The following is a 19,902-nucleotide window of genomic DNA, read 5'->3' as shown; positions in this document are numbered from 1 at the left end:
CAGTATACAAAAAAAAAAAAAAAAAATCCTCTCCAAGTTCTGTCACTCAAGTTTTTGGATCTCACAATCTGCCATGATCTTTCCTGGGAAAACCACATTTCCAAGCTGGCCTCCAAAGCCAGTCACCGACTGGGCATCTTCCGTTGTGCGGTCCTTCCTTGGTACAACTGAGCTCCTCACCACATACAAGGCTTTCATCCGCAGCTCTATGGAATACTGCTCTCCCCTCTGGTCTGGTGCTCCTGCCTCACACCTAGCCCGTCTTCACGCTGTTGAAACCAAATCTTTCAGAATCATTGGAATCTCCCCTGCGATGAAGCTAACTCTGAGGGCCTTTCATTTACTCACCGCAGGCAGGTTGGTGGTCTTTCTGTCGTCTACCGACTCCTCTCCGGCCTTGCTCCCTAAGCTCTCTCTCGGCTCTGTCCCCCAAATCGCACAAGATCTGCCAGCATCCCTCTTCTGGTCAAACTGCCAAAATTAAGACTCTCTGCTCACCTTCACACTTTCATTCCTCTTTTATCCCACCTCTGGAACAAACTCCCACACTCTATTCAATCCCACTCCTCCCTCCAGGTCTTTAAAACAGCTGTTCACCACCATCTCTTATCTTCCCCTATCCAAAACCTTTATCTTTTCTACCCCCATTAATTCACACCAGATCCACTTTTCTGAAATACCGACTTCTTTCCTGGAAGTCCTTGCAGTGTCCATGTTTTGTTTTTTTTCACCTCTCCCACCCCCCAACCCCATGCCTCCTCCCCCCTCCCCCCCAACCCCGTGCCTCCTCCCCCCTGCCCCACAACCCCGTGCCTCCTCCCCCCTCCCACCAAGCCCTCTCCATCCCACAGATCTCCCGATGTCCCTGCTCTCAAATGTTGCACTTATGTGCTTTCCCCTCTCTCTCCATCTTGTCTCCTCCCGCTCCCTTTATTTCATCTTATGTGTCCGTTTGTTTTTTTGTCATTAATGTTAGCTCTTACACGAGCCTCGATCTTGTATGCAAAAATCCTATGGACATAAATGAACACTCATTTTACTCTTGGCGTGTTGCACATCATGTGCAATTAATTTCACCTCCCTGCGCCTCGTACTTTTTTTTTTTTAATGCTCCTGTATACCGCCCTTGTGGCTCGATTGGCAAGCCACCGTCTACAATTCCAATAGATGTAATTACTTTTTTATGGAAAATGTTTTTCGAGATGTTTTGTGCGAGCTGCATGTGTTTCGAGCTGCGTGTGAGAAGTGTTATGATTTATGGGAGCGAGACATGGGTAATGAATGTAGAGCAGCAACGAAGGCTGGAAAGGGTGGAAATGCGAATGGTTCGGTGGATGTGCGGAGTATCATTGAGAGAGGAAGACAAATGATGAATTGCGAAAGATGATAGGAATAGAGCCTGTAATGGATGCTGTGAAGAGAAACAGGTTGAGATGACTTGGTCATGTGTTGAGGAAGGATGAAAGTGACTGGTTGAGAAGAATGATGGAAATGAATGTCAAAGGAAGTAGAGGACGGGGAAGAATGAGAAAGACTTGGCTGAAGGTGGTGGAAGAAGAAATACGGGCAAGGGGGTTAACAAGGGGAGATGCAGAAAATAGGGCAAAATGGAGAAGATTGTCATGGGGCCTGCAAGGTTAACCCCCACTCCAGCAGGGAAAATTGCCTTAAAATGCCTGTTATTGTTGTTTTTGGAGTTGTTTTATCCTCAAAAACAGACCGTAGTGAACACATTCGTGTTAAAAGATTGGCCTTTAAAACCTACCCTTATGAAGGGGGACAGATCTGTACAAAAACACTGACATTGTATTTTATATGATTAATTAGGCTGCTCATGGTTAAACGAGTTGCAATTATTCAGGGCTTCTGCACATCTCCCATGATTGTGAGCTGGACAGGTGACCATGATAGGCTATTGCAGGTAGCAACCATGCTGGTGCTGTTTCAATCGTGGTTTCTGGTAAGGCAGTGAAAAGCATGACAGGGGAGGGTAAGTTAAATATTCAGGGATGAGGTAATGACGGAATATGGAATGCCCTTTTGCCTTTATGAGTGAAACTAGAGGAGAAATAGTTGAGAGCAAAGATGGGACAGAGTTGGGTGGGAGGGGTTGAGCAGTTGCAGTACAAGGGGATTGAAGCCTTGAGGTTGAGCTGGGGAGGTTGAGACCTTTTGGTTGGGCAGTGGAGGTTGGTGACTTGGGGTTTGGGAGGAAGGGTTAATGACATTGTCAGCGAGTCGAGATTTGAACCCAGTTGGGTCGAGATTCAAACCCAGGCAAGATAACTTAAAGGCGAGTGTGCATAACTCAAAGCTATCCCGCCAGCCCATTGCTGAACATTTCCGCTGGTGTTGCCAAGCGTCTATTGATGTACCTGAAGATGAAGCGACTGTCCCACAAAGAAAATGGAAGAAAAAAAAAAAAAAAAAAAAAAAACTTAAAAAACCCAAGAACCAAGGAAAATCAGATGAAGATGCTTTATTTGCTTTAAAAATTCAGTGGAACTTACCAACCAAACATCAACTTCAAATCATGCCAGATTCAATAAAATAAAAAAAAACAAGTAAAGTAAAGGACAAAGCTTTAAACTTGTAACTCGACATGTTGATTTCATCAGTCAATCCCCTAATCCAAAGGTTAAAAGTTGTTTTGTAGACAAAAATAAAGCACAAATCAAATGTATTTTAACAAGCTGCTATTCCAACTTGTTTTTTTTTGTAAGCAAGAAAAACGTTCTTGGTAGTATTATCGACATGATCATAACTACTTTCACAAATGCTCAACGAGGTCGAATGTAAAAGGAATACGAAAAAGAAAACCCACGTTGATAGGAAATGTATGACGCCGAGGAACAAAGCCCACGGGAGGGGAGAAAACGCGAGATGTTTCTGAAAAGGATGCGGAAGCTTTTGAGTAAGCGCAGGTAGGACAGCACGGAAATGGATAGATCACACACAGATGTGAAGAACTAGAGATGCACAGAAATTCCCGTTCGATATTCCAATGACGCGCCAGTCAAGGAAACTGAAAAATGTGCAAACGCTCAAAACATTAAGGAGACTTGGAACGAGATTTCGAATGAGACTTGGAACGAGATTTGGAACGAGACTTGGAACGAGATTTGGATTTGGAAGGTGGCTTTGACTGCGATATAATATACATATCTTCCATCCTGTCACAAGAGTTGGCAAAATGGGGTGACTTGGATGAAGGTGAATTCCGGCCCCGGGCTTTCTGGGATGGCGGGTCAAAGTCTTCATTGGACTTTGAGCGTGATCTTGAACCAGAGCGAGAACTAGACCTGGTCCGCCCCTCCATCTTAGGATTAGAATCACGATCAGAAGACTTTCCTTTCCCGTGATACTTTGGAGACTTGGAACGCTCGCGGGATCCCGAGCGAGATTTCGAGCCGTACCTATCTTTTTCCAGTGGCTTCGACGGCTCGTAGGATTTAGAGCGAGATTTCGAGTGAGACTTCGAGTGGGATTTCGAGTGGGATTTCGAGTGAGATTTCGAGTGGGATTTCGAGTGACCACGACTCTTATCATCCGACTTGGAAGGCTCTCGCGACTTTGAGCGAGACTTGGAGCGAGATTTGGAGCGAGAATCGCCACGCGAGTGCGAACGAGACCGCGACTTGGAGTGGTGTCGTCGGCGATGGTCTGAGCGGGACCTTGAGCGTGAACGACTGCTGCTCCGTGTGTAACTGCGGCGCCTCCGCCGAGAGCTGCTGTAATAAAGATGAAGGGGCGGGGATTAGAAAACAAAATGCATAAAACGGCGAATGCTTGACTTTCCCAAACATGCAACAAAAGGTTAACCAATCATAGTGTGAGTTCCACTGACCAAAACATGATAGGCCCCAAACACGTACCAAGTATAAGAGAACTTGCTCAACATATTAGGTTCTGGAAAACTGTTGCCTTCAATATCCCTTAAAATGCTTTCAACACAATTTAATGCAAAAAGAGAAAATTTCAAGGAAAGATCAGTGCTTTGAATTGTAGAACAAGTTCAAACAGACCAACTTTAAAATGCTAATAACACGATTTCTGACAATCTGATTGCATTTTATGCACTTTTTGTGTACAAAATGACTTCTGACTTGTATATTAAGTGGAAGGCAGGGAAGCAGGGTAGGTATGTCGCTAATTTGAATTAAAAAGCCAGGCAAACTGGCACGACCAACCGAAAACTTCATCATGAACGCCAACGCAGACAGACACGCAAACTCCGGCCAGAACACCAGCGCGAACACACCTACATGCTCGCTCATCAACCCGAACGCCTTGCGCACCTGCAGGCGAACACACTACGATGCACACAGGGATGCTAATCCGCGCACTGAAGTGTGCAGGCAAACCCAGTACAAAACGTGGGAATACCTTTGAAAGAAATACTTACGTACGTATAAATACCATGGGGGCGTGGTAGTACATTTAAGAGGCAAGCAAAACAATTCTGTTCATCCACACTACAACCCAAAACTTTCCAATAGTCAAAAAGGCAAATACACTGGACATGGTCCCTTTGATAGTTTTGGAGTAAGTGTTACTTTGAAACACTTACTCCAAAGTGCTCCGTCCCCGAGGCAACGGGACGCCGTCTTTGACGATTTACATGCCATTGGAAAGTATCACGTTGGAATGCAGATGGAAAGAGTGACAGGTTGTGCCAACCTAAATTAAATACAACCAAAGATCACATACCCAATGTATCTTCTAGCAGAAATAAAAAATAGTAACTGCATGTTTGGACTACAATTGGACAATGCTCATGTCAGACTTTAATGCAGAACTACCATTTTAGTGGCAAATCATAAAAATGGTCGACGATATCAACCAAGTTCCAATTTGTCATTTCTGAGGGCCTTACTAGGTTTGATTTCTGGGTAGCAATATTAAGTCACGACAAATGGAATTTACCTGCTTCTGTAGCTGCCATACCGCCGAGGGGCTTGCGCAGCAGGAGGCAGGCGGCGCCAGTTATCAGGTGGGCGAGCATGACGGGCTACCTGCATCTCAGATTGACAAATCGTACCGGAATGCAAGTTAGTGATGTCTGCGAAATCGATAAAACAAAACAAAATTGCAGCAGAACAGCTCAATGGAAAAAAAACAAAAAAACAATAACAACAAAGCAGTCTCTACATGCCTGTCCCATTTGGTGGCTGGCTACCAAATTTAACACACGGGACACGGCTCGCCAAACTCAGCAGCGCAGGATACGAGGGTTTCGCCGAGTACGCTATCCCCACACTGTGGAATTTCATCAGACAACCCTCAAAGTTACTGTATCGCTACGGAATGAGTCAGTCAACGGTCAAAGCAAACTTGGAAGTCTAAACATAAGAGCGAATTGATTAGGCCATCCTAGCATTTCCGCCAATCGATGCAAACTCGTCCTCGCTGTCCGCAACAGCCATCCAGCCGCCCCCTCCCTTCTCAGGTGGAATCACAAACCACTCGCTTTTGCCCTTTGCTGTCTCCAGCCTCTGGCTGAGAAACCCCTTTGTTAGCCGGCCTCAGCATCAAGTCTCGAATCACTCCTTCTCCCCCTTCTGCTGTCTCCGACCTCGAGCCAGAAGTCTCCTCCCTTTCTCGAGCCTCCAAACCACCAGCCTCGAAACACTTCTTTGATTTTTGCTGTCTCCTCCCTCCAGGCTCGTGCCACCAATCACGAACCACGAACCTCGAACCTCCAGCTGGTCGGCAGCTCCCACCTGCACACGAAGTTCTCTGCCATCGAGAAGTCGGCCGTCCATTGCTTCCATGGCGTCCTCTGCATCCCGGCGTGCGAAGAACCTCACAAAGGCGAAGCCGCGACTTTCTCGAGTGTAGCGATCCCGGGGGATGTAAACATCACCAACCTACAGGGAGGCAGAAAGAAAATGCAAGCGTCAAACCCGGAAGATGTCAGCAAATCCCATTTTTGTGAAGCAATCTCACGTAAAACAAACCGGTTTTTATCCAGTTATTACAAAGCAGCACACATGGTACATACAGTTCAATGTTTCACTTTGTGCAAGAATAAAGTTTAGAAATGGAGAGAAAAAAAACCCGAGAGAGCAAACCACAAGATGTTCTGGTATCGCGCAACTTCGCAGCCGGCACCTTCTTATTCTGACGTAGACAAATTTGCCACTCGTGACATTTGGTTAACGTTTAGCACTATATAGTCAGTGGGATCCAGTTGAAGGCCTACAAATACAAGCCAGGCAAACTCGGTTGGGATGTGATAGCACCCCATGGCACGTGTGACGTAATACCGAGGTTCACGACATTAGGGAACAAGAGACACCGACCACAACAGAGCACCGACCGTACCCTATTTGTGGCACGCCGTGGATGTCACGTCTCCTTGGTGATATATTTGTGGCACGTGGTGCATTTCACGTCTCCTTTGTCATGAGCCCATATCCTGCCTTTGGCTTTGCCTCCCTCGGATTACCGGGGAGGCAAAGGTCGGCCGGAAATGTGCCATTTTCACAGACGTTACAAGTGAAAGTAAGTGCATCGTTTGCAGATTTCTAAAGCGCACAATCCTCAAGACGTCGTAATATTTTACTGGTATCGTGCAACTACACGGCTGGCAAGTACTTATTCTTACATAGACAAGTCAAAACGGCGACGTCTTTTTCCCCTTTTTGTACTCGGTCTAATTACAAAAACGAAGTGTTACAGCAAGTCGAACAGCTGGTGCCCACACTCAGGTCCACCCCTTGCATCCTCCAACCCCTACCCCTGCTTCCTGCATACGTGCACCATTCGAGCTTCACTTAATTTTGCCCCTCAACTCTCCGTTTCTCCCTGAACCCGACCGTCGGTCACTACAGTCATCGGTCTTATACCCTCCCTTTATACCTACCAAAGTATGGTACAGAGTGCCTTCCAGCTTCATACCCCCAATTGGTCAAGGTAGGATGAAACAAAATAATTGGAGAAAAAAAGGGGGGGGGGGAGGCAGGGCAGTAGGAGAGAGGGTCCAGGTTGTGCCTGTGAATAAATTAAAGGTCAGCGATAAAGTTATACAGTAAGTCACCCAATTTACGTAGAGTCCGTTTGCGTTGTTTCAAATGATTCATAAACACATTATGGAACAGTAGTCGAGTTAAGTCGTAGGAGTCCAATATAACGCCTTTCAAAATTTATCAAAGAACAGTTTACTTCCATTCGTCCAGCACCCGGGGCGCATATCTGTGATGAATCAGTGTAAATACATGATTTTGTGCCCTTTGTCCTCCCTCCCCGTTTACTTATTAAATACACACTTCAAGTCATTTGGTCTATGAGTGATTCAAGTTGCACTGATTGCAAACGGCTTTCGTTAAAGGCCATATTGGGTTCGGAACAATTAGCATTAGCATGTAAAGCACCACACATCCGGTGACCACTCGAACCATAATTTTGGTGCCGGGTGTTAGAAAGTTGAAAGATCACAAATGTTGCAAATGACCCAATACCAAATAGTTTTTTTTTTAATCCCCATTTGACTCCTGTGACCTGAAGACCCCATCCTCCTGGGGCATGAACTGGGGGCAAATCCCACAAAAATCGTTATATATTTCATGCATCTCCTAATGCTAATTGCATATACAAAATTTTATTTTAAAATGTTTTTAAAAGCTGACGTAATTTCATTTTCCAGTATTTGACCTTCGGAGCCTGTCGCAGGGGGCGTGGCCAAAGTGATACGATGGTGAACGTAACAGGTTTGGTGAACGAGTACACCCACTCACTACGGGAGTGGCAGAAAGGGTCATTCCTCTTTGGGGTATATAGATTACAGTCTCTCCATGTTCAGGTCTCAATAACATTGGGTGCGTGTTCATTTACCAAGGTTCTTGTGGAGAGATCGCCAAGTGGTTTAAGCATTTGAGCAAGCACTCCATTCAAAACCGTTAAGGAACGGCTGGCTTGGCAAGCGCTAGCTAGCTGCTTGGTAAATGAGCAGATCCCAGGCTGTCTCCCTTTCAGTTTTGTGTTAAACAGCAGGAGAGTTTCAAAGGTTCGCTACGAAAAACGCCATGTTAGCGCCAGGAGGAAGTGTCATGTTATGAACCCAACCCTTGTGGGGTATATAGAGTACAGTAGATCTACGTTGTTCTGTAAGTAAAACTTTTATAAACGTTGACTATGTTTGTTCAAGGAGGAAAAAAACCCTTGGGGATGTGGGATATTATTAGTATTAATTATCTATCTATAATTCCAGTAATCTCTGTATGTGTGTTTGTTTGTTTGTTTGTTTGTTTGTTTGTCTGTGACCGCTGTTTCTCGACAACCACGGGTCCGATATACTTTAAACTTGCCAGGTATATTGCTGGGGACCCGAGGATGTGCCTTTTCAAGGTTTGAAATTAATCGGACAAGTAGTTACCGAGCTATGGCGATTTAGCCGTTCGCCGTTCGCTTTGGCGTTGCGAATGAGCCAAACCATTTCATGTAAATAGAGGGGGGGGGGGTTCTGTGGTCGTTGCGAATGGACCAAACCATTTCATGTAAATAGAGGGGGGGGATTGTCACCGTACTCGCAAGCCGTTCGCCGTTCGCTTTGGCGTTGCGAATGGACCAAACCATTTCATGTAAATAGAGGGGGGGGATATAATTTTAGATATATATATAGTACGGGCATATATATAGTACGGGCATGCCCTAGTGTTTTGTAATAACATTAATATTATGCTATTATCGTTAGTTTGTTATGAGGAGTGGCCTTGGAAAAACGGCACGACAAAGCTAAGTTAACATGGATATACACCTCCATACACCACCCCATTGACGGCAATGGCGGGGAAAACCCGCTCGAGGGAGAAAACCCCTTTGGGGAGGGGGCCAAATGAATGCGCTACAACCTTCATTGGGTAAACCCTTAGTCATCCTGTCAAGTTTGGTTGAGATTGGATACATAACGATGGACTGTATCGTGGTCGAAAAACCATCAGGCAGGCACCAAATTGCATATTTTAGTATGATTTATGCCCGACCGTTTGAGGAAATGGTGTGACAGACAGACGCAGATTACAATGCCGAGGACCCCCACCCCCCCTGCACAGGGAGGAAATATGCACATTATACCGTTTTCAGTTAATGTGAAGGATTACATTCAAGTTTTCATTAACACAGTACTTACGATTAAGACAGCCTGAGCGAGAATACATGTCTCCCCCCCCCACCCCCCCGCAAAGCTCAATTAATATTTTTGTTCCAAGAAAAAATAGGACCGTGGATCCTGAATCTCACCTGGATCAGGAGTAACAGTCTCTCAAACTCCCCCACTTCCCATAGTTTACGCCGTAATGACATCATATACGTAATGACGAAGCATGACGGCCAGACACAAAACTGCCGCTACTTTAATATAAATAAGATATATATTTACCCTCCAGTAACGTTGTAGTCACTACAAAGGGATTAGTGTTACGATTCGATTTAATATAATAATGTTACATTATTATTGCAAAAAGTATATTATTTTTTCAAAAACCGAGGTGAATTCCTTACTTCCGCGGTCACACCACTTCAATCCATCAACTTTCCATTCACGACATTGGGATTAAAGTGTTATAGTTATATTTACTATAATATTATTATTACGAAAACAATACGACTGAAACGATACCACTGTATTAAGAAACCTGGGTTTAATTTGTCCTAAGCGGATGGTGAGTCATAACGCCTAAGGCCTATCGGTACCTTATTGTTGGAAAAGCCGAAACGCCGATGCTTTCGATATTTGATCGTCATTTTAACAATCGGTTTGTTTGTGTTTCACACTGAATGAAAAACGTAAAGGTAGAGCATCACAATTGTGATATATGACAGGTTAGACAACATGTTCGGCATTAACGGCATATAAATCAAAATGGCTGAGTGTGGAAACTGTAGGGTGGTCCAAAAATTTGAAGATTGGATTTTCATTTCTCCACAAGCCTCCCCCTATTCCTATTGAAGAAAGTAGTTTGTGGTGAAAACTTTAGCTTGATTGAACAATATTTAGAGGTTGCTCAAAATGTTGACAAATTTTAATGAATAATAAGATACAGAATTTTTAGCATCATGCATCATTTCATAGATAAATTATCTATTTTCAATTGCTCAAATTATTTATTCTTGTTATTGTTTTGTTTGTAAACTAATAAATAATTACGTACAATGTACATTGTACAATGTACATTGTACAATGTACATGTATGTTCAATTGTTCATTGTTCAATTATATAGTCAAATTAAGATTAAAAACAAAACAGTAGATTAAACATTCATGTATTAATTTGACAATAAATCATTTATCGGAAAAAAAAATCATCCATCAGAAAATATAAAATATCTATCAGAGATGATAAAACAAATCTATCAGAACAATTAAAACAAAGTAAACATCAGAATACACATAAATTGAATGATTTTACGTAACATTGTTTTCAGAAACTTGTGTTTAAAAACATTGCCTACTTCTTTGACAAGATTGCTTTGGTTGACACTGGAAAGTTTTCACGATGAAGTTTCACAACTCTCAACACAAATTGCTTCTGCTCTTCATTCTTGGTCGGTGTCATGGAAAGTTTGGATGAGAGCAACACCTCGCTCAGCACAGTCATTGATAACCATGCTGCGTATCTTCTTCTCAAGCTCTTGGTAATGAGTTCTCTGTGTTCCAGAGGTGTGGCTCCTTTTCCAGAAAATTCTGATACTTCTTTGTCAGACTGAGATGACAACACCAAATAATTCAAGAGATCGACTTGTGATGTAGGTGTCCACCGAGTCAGAAAGCCTGAAGGCTTTAGCATCTATCCTATGAAGATTGTTTGGCTTTGGAGCCCGCTTGAAGTTCTTCACCATCTTTGCCTTTGTCTCATCATCCACCCGGCTATCAAAAAGAGCTAATGCAGCATACCAGAGGTGTCTCGTGAATGCTTTGACAGCAGTTTCATGGACAACAACCATATCTGGGTAAGAATCAAGGGTTGAAAGAAGAAGTAAATCATTGAGAGGTGCTTTTGTGGGTAGCGGCGCCTCATGCCAGAATCTCACATACACAAGTGCAACAAAAAGAGCAATCTGTGTGATTCCCTTCAATTCACGTGATGTTAGCTTTATTTGGTCTTTGAAGAGAACCATCTTGAGAGCATATATGGCTTTCATCATCCAGCAGGCATTGTGCATAGCTCCTGGGGCATGGAATTTCACCTCTCTGGCCTCACATCCACCCAGAAATGTACGGCATAGTTTCAGAAGTTCTTCATAGTCATCACGTGGGTGTTGTTCTTCGAGTGCAGCTGCATAAAAATGTATCATATTCTGACGTTCAATAAGGTTATTGGAAAATATTTTATCTTCTCCTACTTGGAGCCTCTTCTTGTCAAAGGCCACTGTTTCTGAAACCTCTTGAACAGTCTGATCTCAGGTCCGCTAGTGGGTTCTATGACTTTAATTGTAACATCAGAGAGCATTACTTCAAACACATGATGATGACATGCAATCCAGACAAGCTTAGCATCCAAAGCTGCTTCAATGAGGGTACATGCTCCGTTTCTCAGCCCTGTGTTGGATGCAGTGGTGTCAAACACTATGCCTTTCACCAACTGTTTGACATTCCACTCCTCAAGAAGTTGTATGCATGCTTGTGCTGCACCAGTGCCTTGGGGAATTTTTGGGACTCCAAGCAACTTCTCGGTATTCACACCAGTTACAAGTATCGCTACCCGATCAACAGATTCATTCATTCATTCAGTATAATCAGGGAGCAGTTTCCCATCCCAGTGTAGTTGGAGTGGGCGATTACATGAGAAATTTGCCTTTTCTTCAGTGGCCATTATTTCCCTTCCACGAATTCGAGCACGACGAATTCCACTGCGTGACAGAGAAACGTCTTCAATGGTATGACCAAGAGCTTGAGCAAAAGCACTGGCCACGAACAGCACGCCGATCTGAGATGTACTCTGTCCAGAATTGCCACTATTGCTGGAGTGATCACCCTGATGGGAGCCTTTTTCGCCTGTTTTGCAGAAGATGGAGTTTGAATTCATTGTCCCCTGAATCGGGGCTTTCAATCTCAGACTCATCATCATCAACCACAGCCGATGTTGATGGAACAGATTGCATTGCTGTTAGAGTCTCAGCAGCATGTTTCTTCTTTCTTTTATCTTCATTCTCAAGCCTGATACGCTTTCTGTTCTCCTTCACTGCCAGAGTGTTTGCCACAGATCCCATACGTGAACTTGAGGGATCCTCACGCTGCATGATAAGGAATGCTTTGTCTTCTTCATTCGTCAGTTTCTCAAGCACATCATTTGGTGAGATATCGAGGAGGGATTGAAGATCATCTTTGAACATCTGCTCCTTCACTCTATAGTTTTCGAATGTCTTGGTTCTATTTTTCTTTAACAGTTTGTCGGCATCATACAACTTCAAAAGTTGGCGCTCACAGGAATCTACTCTCTGCACTGGAATTCGTGCTTTCTCCCAGTATGCACACACAGCTTGTACACTAAGTTTGGCACTTTCATGAACTGTATGGTGTTCTTGTATGTGATGGTACACCATTTTCTGCAATGTGTGTCCTTTGGTTGGTAGTCCCCCACATATTATTTCCTTTTCAGACTTGCCCAGCAACCAAACAACTGTGGAAGAGCTGCGAGTTTCTGCCATCTGAAAAAAAACAGGATAAATTAAAAATGTTATTTTTTGAGCAACCTCTAAATAAGTTCCAATTGACCTCATATTTGGTTCATATGATCTTTATAAACATAGGAACAAGGGCAGCCATGTGGAGCATGGATTTTTAAAAGTTTTAAATATTACATACATCTGTGGACCACCCTTGTGGAGGCAGCTGCAGCACCATCAGACGTAATCACATCACCCTGTCATGTGACCAGATCCGCAGCTCTGCTTGGTATTCGTTTGAGGGGACATACATACATACATAGACGGACAAACACTGTTATAGATGGCTCTGCCCGATGGGCTACGCCGTAAAAAGGGTGCAACTCCGTGAAAAATCGGTGAAACGCCCTGAAAGTCGAACTTGTTCTGTAACTTATAATAAATCCACATACCAAGTTTCAGTTGAATATGGTAAAGGTTATGGGGAAAAAAGTGCAGAAAACCACAGGTGGGACAGATGGATGGAGAGACAGACAGACAAAGCAAACCAATAGTCCTCTCCGGGTAGGGGACTAATTAAGAGTTGGGGGAAGAAATAAAAAACATAGGGGCAATACCCCTGGTGCTCACCTGGTAGAATAAGTATATGGCACTAAAGGTATTTTAAACCAATTTCCAAGGTTGCGCGAAGACAGGGCAGCATGTAGAATTAGAGAAATTTGGGCCTGAGGCAACAACAAAAATACTTATTTTGGGGACAACACCTCCCTTCCCCTCCCCCCCCCCCCCCCCTCCCTCCACAACCCCTGTATACCTCCTCAGGCCAAAATTTTTCCAATGTCTTTAAAAAACATTGGTACATCATGGGTGATGAAGGTTGTGGTGAAGTTTCATCGGAATTGCTTGTGTAGTTTCTGAGAAGAAAATGAGTACATATTTTCAGGGGGAGGTCAAATCTGGACCCCATGTTCACCCCTTCCCTCCCCATAGACTCCCTTAGACCTCGCTTATCTTAATGCCATGAACAAACTTTGGTTCATCACGGATCATGGTTGTGGTCAAGTGATGGAGGTTGTGGTCAAGTTTCATCGAAATAGTGTGTGCAATTTCAAAGGAAAAAGCAAATACCTATTTTTGGGGGGTCAAAGGTGGATCCACTATGACCCCCAGGTAGACCCCTTAGGCCACAATTGTTTTCATGCTGTGAACAAACTTGAGTTGCATAATACCAATTATCATTTGTGCCAAGTGGTCATGCAGTTTCCCATCAGGCCCAATTCCCATCAGCAGTTTCAGAGAAGTTGCAAGTGTTTACGGATGGACTGACGACCCGCCATCGCACAAGCTCCACGGAACTACGTTCCAGGTGAGCTAAAAATTTACAGCCAGTCAGGGATGCAATAATTAAATTTACAAGGGGGGGGGGGGGAGGAGGGTGGGGGGTGGGGGAAATCTGGTGCGTAATCACAATTTTATATAAAGGCGGAGGAACCACAATCACCATCTTTTATAGAGGGGGCTAAACACGGCATTTTGCAAAACATTCCCTTGACACCACAATTCATTCCCAAAGTGATCGGGTATTTACCAGTCATTATAATACAGGGTTTCTCCACAAATAACCATTCCAAATTCAAACCATGATTAACTATAACGGCATTATTTGAACGACATGCTTCCACCCACACTATTACATCATAATACATACTTGTACTAAGTTTAATTCTAATCCCAGCATCTGTTCTCAAGTATCACATTTGTACCTGACATTACCTCCAAGTTAAAATCAGTTCATCTTTGCATCATATGTACTTGCACCAAGTTTGGTCAAAATCCCATCAGTGCCTCCCAAGTTAGCGCAGTAACAATTTTTTTACCTAACGGGACCTCTGACCTCAATCCAATCCATTTACTTTTACATCATTATACATACTTGTACCAAGTTTGACTTAGTTATCCTCAGCCGTTCTGAAGTTATCGTGGGTAACTAAAACCGATTATAGACTCTTGACATTTCACCTCTCGACCCCAAAAACAAAGCAGTTCACTTTTACATCATAATGCATACTTCTACCAATTCTGGTCAAAATCCAATTGCTGGTTCACAAGTTATCGCGGTAACATGAGTTTCACCTTAGAACATGACCTCTGACCTTTGACTCCAAAATCCGATCAGTTCATCGCCACATCCTTGTGTGCATACTTGATCCAAGTTTGATTTAAACCTTATGCGTATGTGGGTGCGTACCAGACGATTGTATGACATTCCAGTAACGGATGTCACCACTCCAAGCTTTCTGTAGGAATTTTGGAAGCATGTTTAGACTCGTTACAATGCTCCGTAGGTTAGTCAAAATAGGTTACAATAATAAAATTAACAAGCGTTACGCCTAGGTCCCCCGTCGATGAAGTGATGAGTTAACAAAGTGGAAGATGCAAGTCGGCCATCTTGGATTTTGACGTGGCAACCCAACTCACAAGGCTCAGCCATACATGGTGGCGGCCATCTTGGATTTTGCCGTGGTGACCCAATTTAAAATAGCGGGTTTTTTTGTGTTTTGTTTTTGTATACTGAATCGAGGCTCGTGAAAGAGCTAACATTTATTTCACAAACAAATCAACCAGACAAACAAGTTATATAAAAAGAGGGAGTGGAAGACAAGATGGGGAGAGAAGGGGAAGCACACAAACATAACATTTGAGAGCAGGGAGATGTGTGGGAGGGAGAGGGCTTGGGGGGAGGAGGCGTGGGAAGGGGGGTGGGGGGTGGGAGAAGTATAAAACACAAGGACACCAAGGACTTCCAGGACAGAAGTTGGTATTTCAAAAAAGTGGATTTGGGGTGAAATTAGCAGGGGTAGAAAAGATCAAGGTTTTGGATGGGGGAAGATAAGAGATGGTGGTGAACAGCTGTTTTAAAGACCTGGAGGGTGGAGAGGGATTGAAGAGAGTGAGGGAGTTTGTTTGTTCCAGAGGTGGGAGAAAAGAGGAATGAAGGAGTGAAGGTGAGCAGAGGGTCTTGATTTTGGCAGTTTAACCATAAAAGGGTTGCAGGCAGATCTTGTGCGACCTGTAGGAATATTTGGGGGACAAAGACCAGAGGGAGCTGGGGGGGGGGGGGGGCAAGGCCAGAGAGGAGTCGGTAGAAGACGGAAAGACCACCAACCTGCCTGCGGTGAGTAAGTGAAAGGCCCTTGGAGTTAGCTTCATCGCGGGAGATTCCAATGATTCTGAACGCTTTGGTTTCAACAGCGTGCAGACGAGCTAGGTGTGAGGCAGGAGCACCAGCCCAGAGGGGAGAGCAGTATTCCATTGAGCTGTGGATGAAAGCCTTGTATGTGGTGAGGAGCTCAGGTGTGCCAAGGAAGGACTTCGCACGACGGAGGATGCCCATTCGGCGACTGGCTTTGGAGGCCAGATTTGAAATGTGTCTTTCCCAGGAAAGATCATGGCAGATAGTGAGACCCAAAAGCTTGAGGAAAGAACTTCTTGGAGAAGATTATTCAGAAAGTGGATGGGAGGGTTGTCCAGTCGGTCTTTTCGGAGAGACATCGTAAGAGTGTGAGATTTGTCAGGATTGAAAGACATGTTCCACTTGTTTGCCCAGTCTGATTTTGTCCAGGTCGGCAGAGAGTGAGGAGGCTGCAGACTGCTGATCTGAGGGATGAGAAATGGAGCGACAGAGAGTGGAGTCATCAGCAAAGAGATAGAGAGGATTTTCAAGAGAGTCAGAGAGATCATTGATGAAGACCAGAAAAAGCACAGCGCCCAGAACACTGCCTTGGGGAACTCCAGCCTGAACAGGAAGAGGAGATGAGAGAAACCCATTCAGGGCCACACATTGACTACGACTAGAGAGGAAGTCCGCCAGCCATGCGTGGAGATTTCCATGGATACCAAAGGAGGAGAGTTTGGTGAGCAGAGCGGGGTGCCAGACCGTATCGAAGGCACGCGATATGTCAAGGGAGACAGCTCTAATTTCCTGTTTGGCATTGAGGACCTCCATCCATTGTTGAGAAAGCAGAAACAGCATGTCCAGAGTAGAGTGACCAGGTCTGAAACCAAATTGATGATCAGAGATCAAGCCATTGGAGAAGAGGAAAGATTTCATATCTGAGGCAATGATGGATTCCATGACTTTGCTGATAATTGGGAGAAGGCTGATTGGTCTGTAGTTGCTAGGATCTGTTTTTGCACCTTTTTTGTGCAAAGCGGTGATGTTGGCTGATTTCCAAGCAGATGGCAGATGACCTTGAGCAAAAGAGAGGGTGAAGAGAACAGAGAGAGGGAGTGAAAGAGCGGAAGAACAGGATTTTAGGACCCGTGGGCTGATGCCGTCAGGTCCAGTTGCAGAATCAGTCGACGGTTGACAGATACTTTTCCACCTTCTCAGGAGGAAAGGACACAGAGTCCGGGAGCAGCTGGGTACGACTGGGTATGGTGGGTACAGGGAGGGATGGGTTTGGGACACAAGATTTAGAGGCAAATACAGAGTTGAGGCATTCAGCTTTTTCACGTGCAGAGTCAGCCGTGTAGCCGTTTGAGGTGAGGGAGGGGATGGAGGGGGAACAAACACCAGAAACAGATTTGACCAGATGCCACCAGGATTTGGAAGAGGGAGACAGATAAGAGAGTCCAGTCTTGAGAATGGAGATATTGTTTCCTGGCTCTCCTGAGAGGGGACACACACTTGTTTCGGGCTTTATGAAAGGAAATGATTTCCTTCCGTTGGATTTGCTTTCCAGGAGACGAAAGCAAGTTGTTTCTGGGCAACAGCCTCACCACAGCATTCCGTGTACCATGGACGGGAGGAAGGGTATGACAACTGGACGAGATGGGATAAATCTGTGCATGAGAAAGAGCAATTTACTTTGGAAGAATTCCCAGGATGAGTTGATGTCAGAGGCGGAAGACATGGGAGACCAGTCCAGATGATTGATGGCTGCTTGAAGACTGTGCCAGTTGGCCTGAGTGAAATGCCAGACTCGTCGACGCTGAGGAGGCTCTGAGAATGGTCAGAGAGATGTCCACTTTGACAAGCACATGATCAGATGAGCCGATTGGAGCAGAAGAGCAGAAGACATTTTCAGGGAAGTTAGTCATAACCAAGTCCAGAAGAGAAGATGCTCCGTTGCCTGAGATCCGGGTCGGGAAATTGACAGATTGTGTCAGTCCCAGTGAGTCGCAGAAGTCCTTTGCTGAAGAGCCATGGCTGGTGAGAGGTACCCACACCCAGCCAACTGGCATGGTGACAATTGAAATCGCCACATATGAGGGTTCTTCTCATACGACCATCACGATCCAGCGTTCTTCCTGATGCGTAGATACACCCACACACCAGATTAGAAGTTAGTAGTTCGTTTATTTTTCAAGATATTTCGCTCACAAGGTTCAGACATATAGATGGTGGCGGCCATCTTGGATTTTGACATGGCGACCCAATTTTCAATAGCATTCTTCCTTATGCCTAGGTACACCGACACTAGATTAGAAGTTGGTACTTCGCTTATTTTTCAAGATATTCCACTCACAAGGTTTAGATATACATGGCGTCAGACATACATGGCGGCGGCCATCTTGGATTTTGACGTGGTTGCACCCACACACCAAATTAGAATTCGGTCCTTCGCTTACGCACGGATGCACACACGGACGGAGGGGAAAACCATAGTCCCCCTTTCGCTCCGCGGTGCGACGGGGGACAATAAATAACGTGGAGACGCGAGGCTGAATCCCATCCACATTTGGACTCTGCAGCAACCATCACGATCCTGAAAGGAAAGAATAGCTGAGGAAGGGAAGATCCCAATCAAGATAGTGGCCATCTTCATCCGGAGTACTATAGGAGTACGGTTTGCCCACTCTTGGCTGGTGTAAATGCTGCCCATCTTACTCCATCCCGAAGCTTCCCATAGGATGGGCATCTCCTGCCAGAAGGCAGAGTCACAGGATCTGCTGTCTTCCCTGCAGGACGCGCAAGCTTTCCCAGAAAATCATACCCGGTTTCTCTTCGCAAGTCCGAGCTGGATGTTCACCTCCATCTCCTCCTCGATGAAACACTTTTTTGTATACTTATTTGAGGCTCGTATAAAAGCCAACACATGGAACATATACTAAAGGGAGTGGGAGAGAAGAGGGGGGAGAAGAAAGAAGAGTGGGGAGGGCAGAGAGAAGAGGAGGCAGAGAGAGAAGGGGGGCAGAGAGAGCAGAGGAGGGCAGAGAGAGAGAAGAGGGGTGGCAGAGAAGAGGGGATGGCAGAGAAGAGGGAAGGGAGAAGAGGGAGGGGGAGATAAGGGGGGGGAGAGAAGAGGGAGGGGGAGATAAGGGGGGGAGAGAAGGGGGAGGGAGGAGGAGGAGGAGGAGAGGAGGAAGGGAAGAGGTGGAGGAGAAAGGAGAGGAGGGGGAGAGAGAAGATAGGGGGGAGAGAGAAGAAGGGGGAGGAGAATGGAGAGGGGAGGAGAGGCAGAGGTGAGCGGAGGGAGAGAAGAGGGGAGAGAGAAGAGGGGGGAGAGAAAAGGGGGGGGAGAGAAGAGGGGGGGGGAGAGAAAAGGGGGGGGAGAGAGAAGAGGGGGGAGAGAAGAGGGGGGGGAGAGAAGAGGGGGGGAGAGAAGAGGGGGGGAGAGAAGAGGAGGGGAGAGAAGAGGGGGGGAGAGAAGAGGGGGGGGAGAGAAGAGGGGGGGAGAGAAGAGGGGGGAGAGAAGAGGGGGGAGAGAAGAGGGGGGGAGAGAAGAGGGGGGAGAGAAGAGGGGGGAGAGAAGAGGGGGGGAGAGAAGAGGGGGGGGGAGAGAAGAGGAGGGGAGAGAAGAGGGGGAGGGGAAGAGGAGGGAGAAGAGGAGGAGGGGGAGGCAGAGTGGGGGAAAGGAGAGGGGGGAGAGAAGAGGGGGGAGAGAAGAGGGGGGAGAGAAGTAGGGGGGGAGAGAAGAGGAGGGGAGAGAAGAGGAGGGGAGGAGAGAGAAGAGGGGGGAGGAGAGAGAAGAGGGGGGGGAGAATAGGGGGGGGGAGAATAGGGGGGGGGGAATAGGGGGAGGGAGAGAAGAGGGGAGGGAGAGAAGAGGGGAGGGGCAAAGAAGAGGAGGAAGAGAAGAGGTGGAGGTGAGCAGAGGGGAGGGAGAGAAGAGGTGGGAGAGGAGGGGGGGCGGAGAAGAGGTGGGAAGAGAAGAGGGGAGGGGAGAGAAGAGGGGGAGAGAAGAGGGGGAGAAGAGGAGGGGGGAGAGAAGAGGAGGGGGAGAGAAGAGGAGGGGGGAGAGAAGAGGAGGGGGGAGAGAAGAGGAGGGGGGAGAGAAGAGGAGGGGGGAG

The 19,902-nt window shown here is 45.8% G+C and overlaps 1 protein-coding gene across 5 annotated transcripts in view; it reads right to left on the bottom strand.

Moving 5' to 3' along the window:
* Positions 1–2,464: 2,464 nt before the first annotated feature.
* LOC137422945 (uncharacterized) overlaps positions 2,465–19,902 on the bottom strand; it is an 18,829-nt gene continuing 1,391 nt past the window's right edge. The window contains exons 2-4 of one of the 5 annotated variants that reach the window (XM_068109621.2): positions 5,724–5,870; positions 4,927–5,021; positions 2,465–3,731 (exon numbers count right to left, since the gene is read on the bottom strand). In XM_068109621.2, coding sequence (XP_067965722.1) covers positions 3,053–3,731; positions 4,927–5,021; positions 5,724–5,870 — 921 coding nt within the window. In that variant the 3' untranslated portion in view covers positions 2,465–3,052. Of the gene's footprint in view, positions 3,732–4,190; positions 4,314–4,926; positions 5,146–5,723; positions 5,871–19,902 lie in introns of those variants that run through there. The other 4 variants (XM_068109623.2, XM_068109624.2, XM_068109622.2 and 1 more) reach the window with 4 other exon arrangements.

This window comes from Myxine glutinosa, chromosome 3 (assembly GCF_964187855.1).
Source record: "Myxine glutinosa chromosome 3, kmMyxGlut1.1, whole genome shotgun sequence".
Taxonomy (NCBI): Eukaryota; Metazoa; Chordata; class Myxini; order Myxiniformes; family Myxinidae; genus Myxine; species Myxine glutinosa.
Note: the sequence above shows the minus strand (reverse complement) of the source record. Positions and strands in the feature narration are given on the sequence as shown.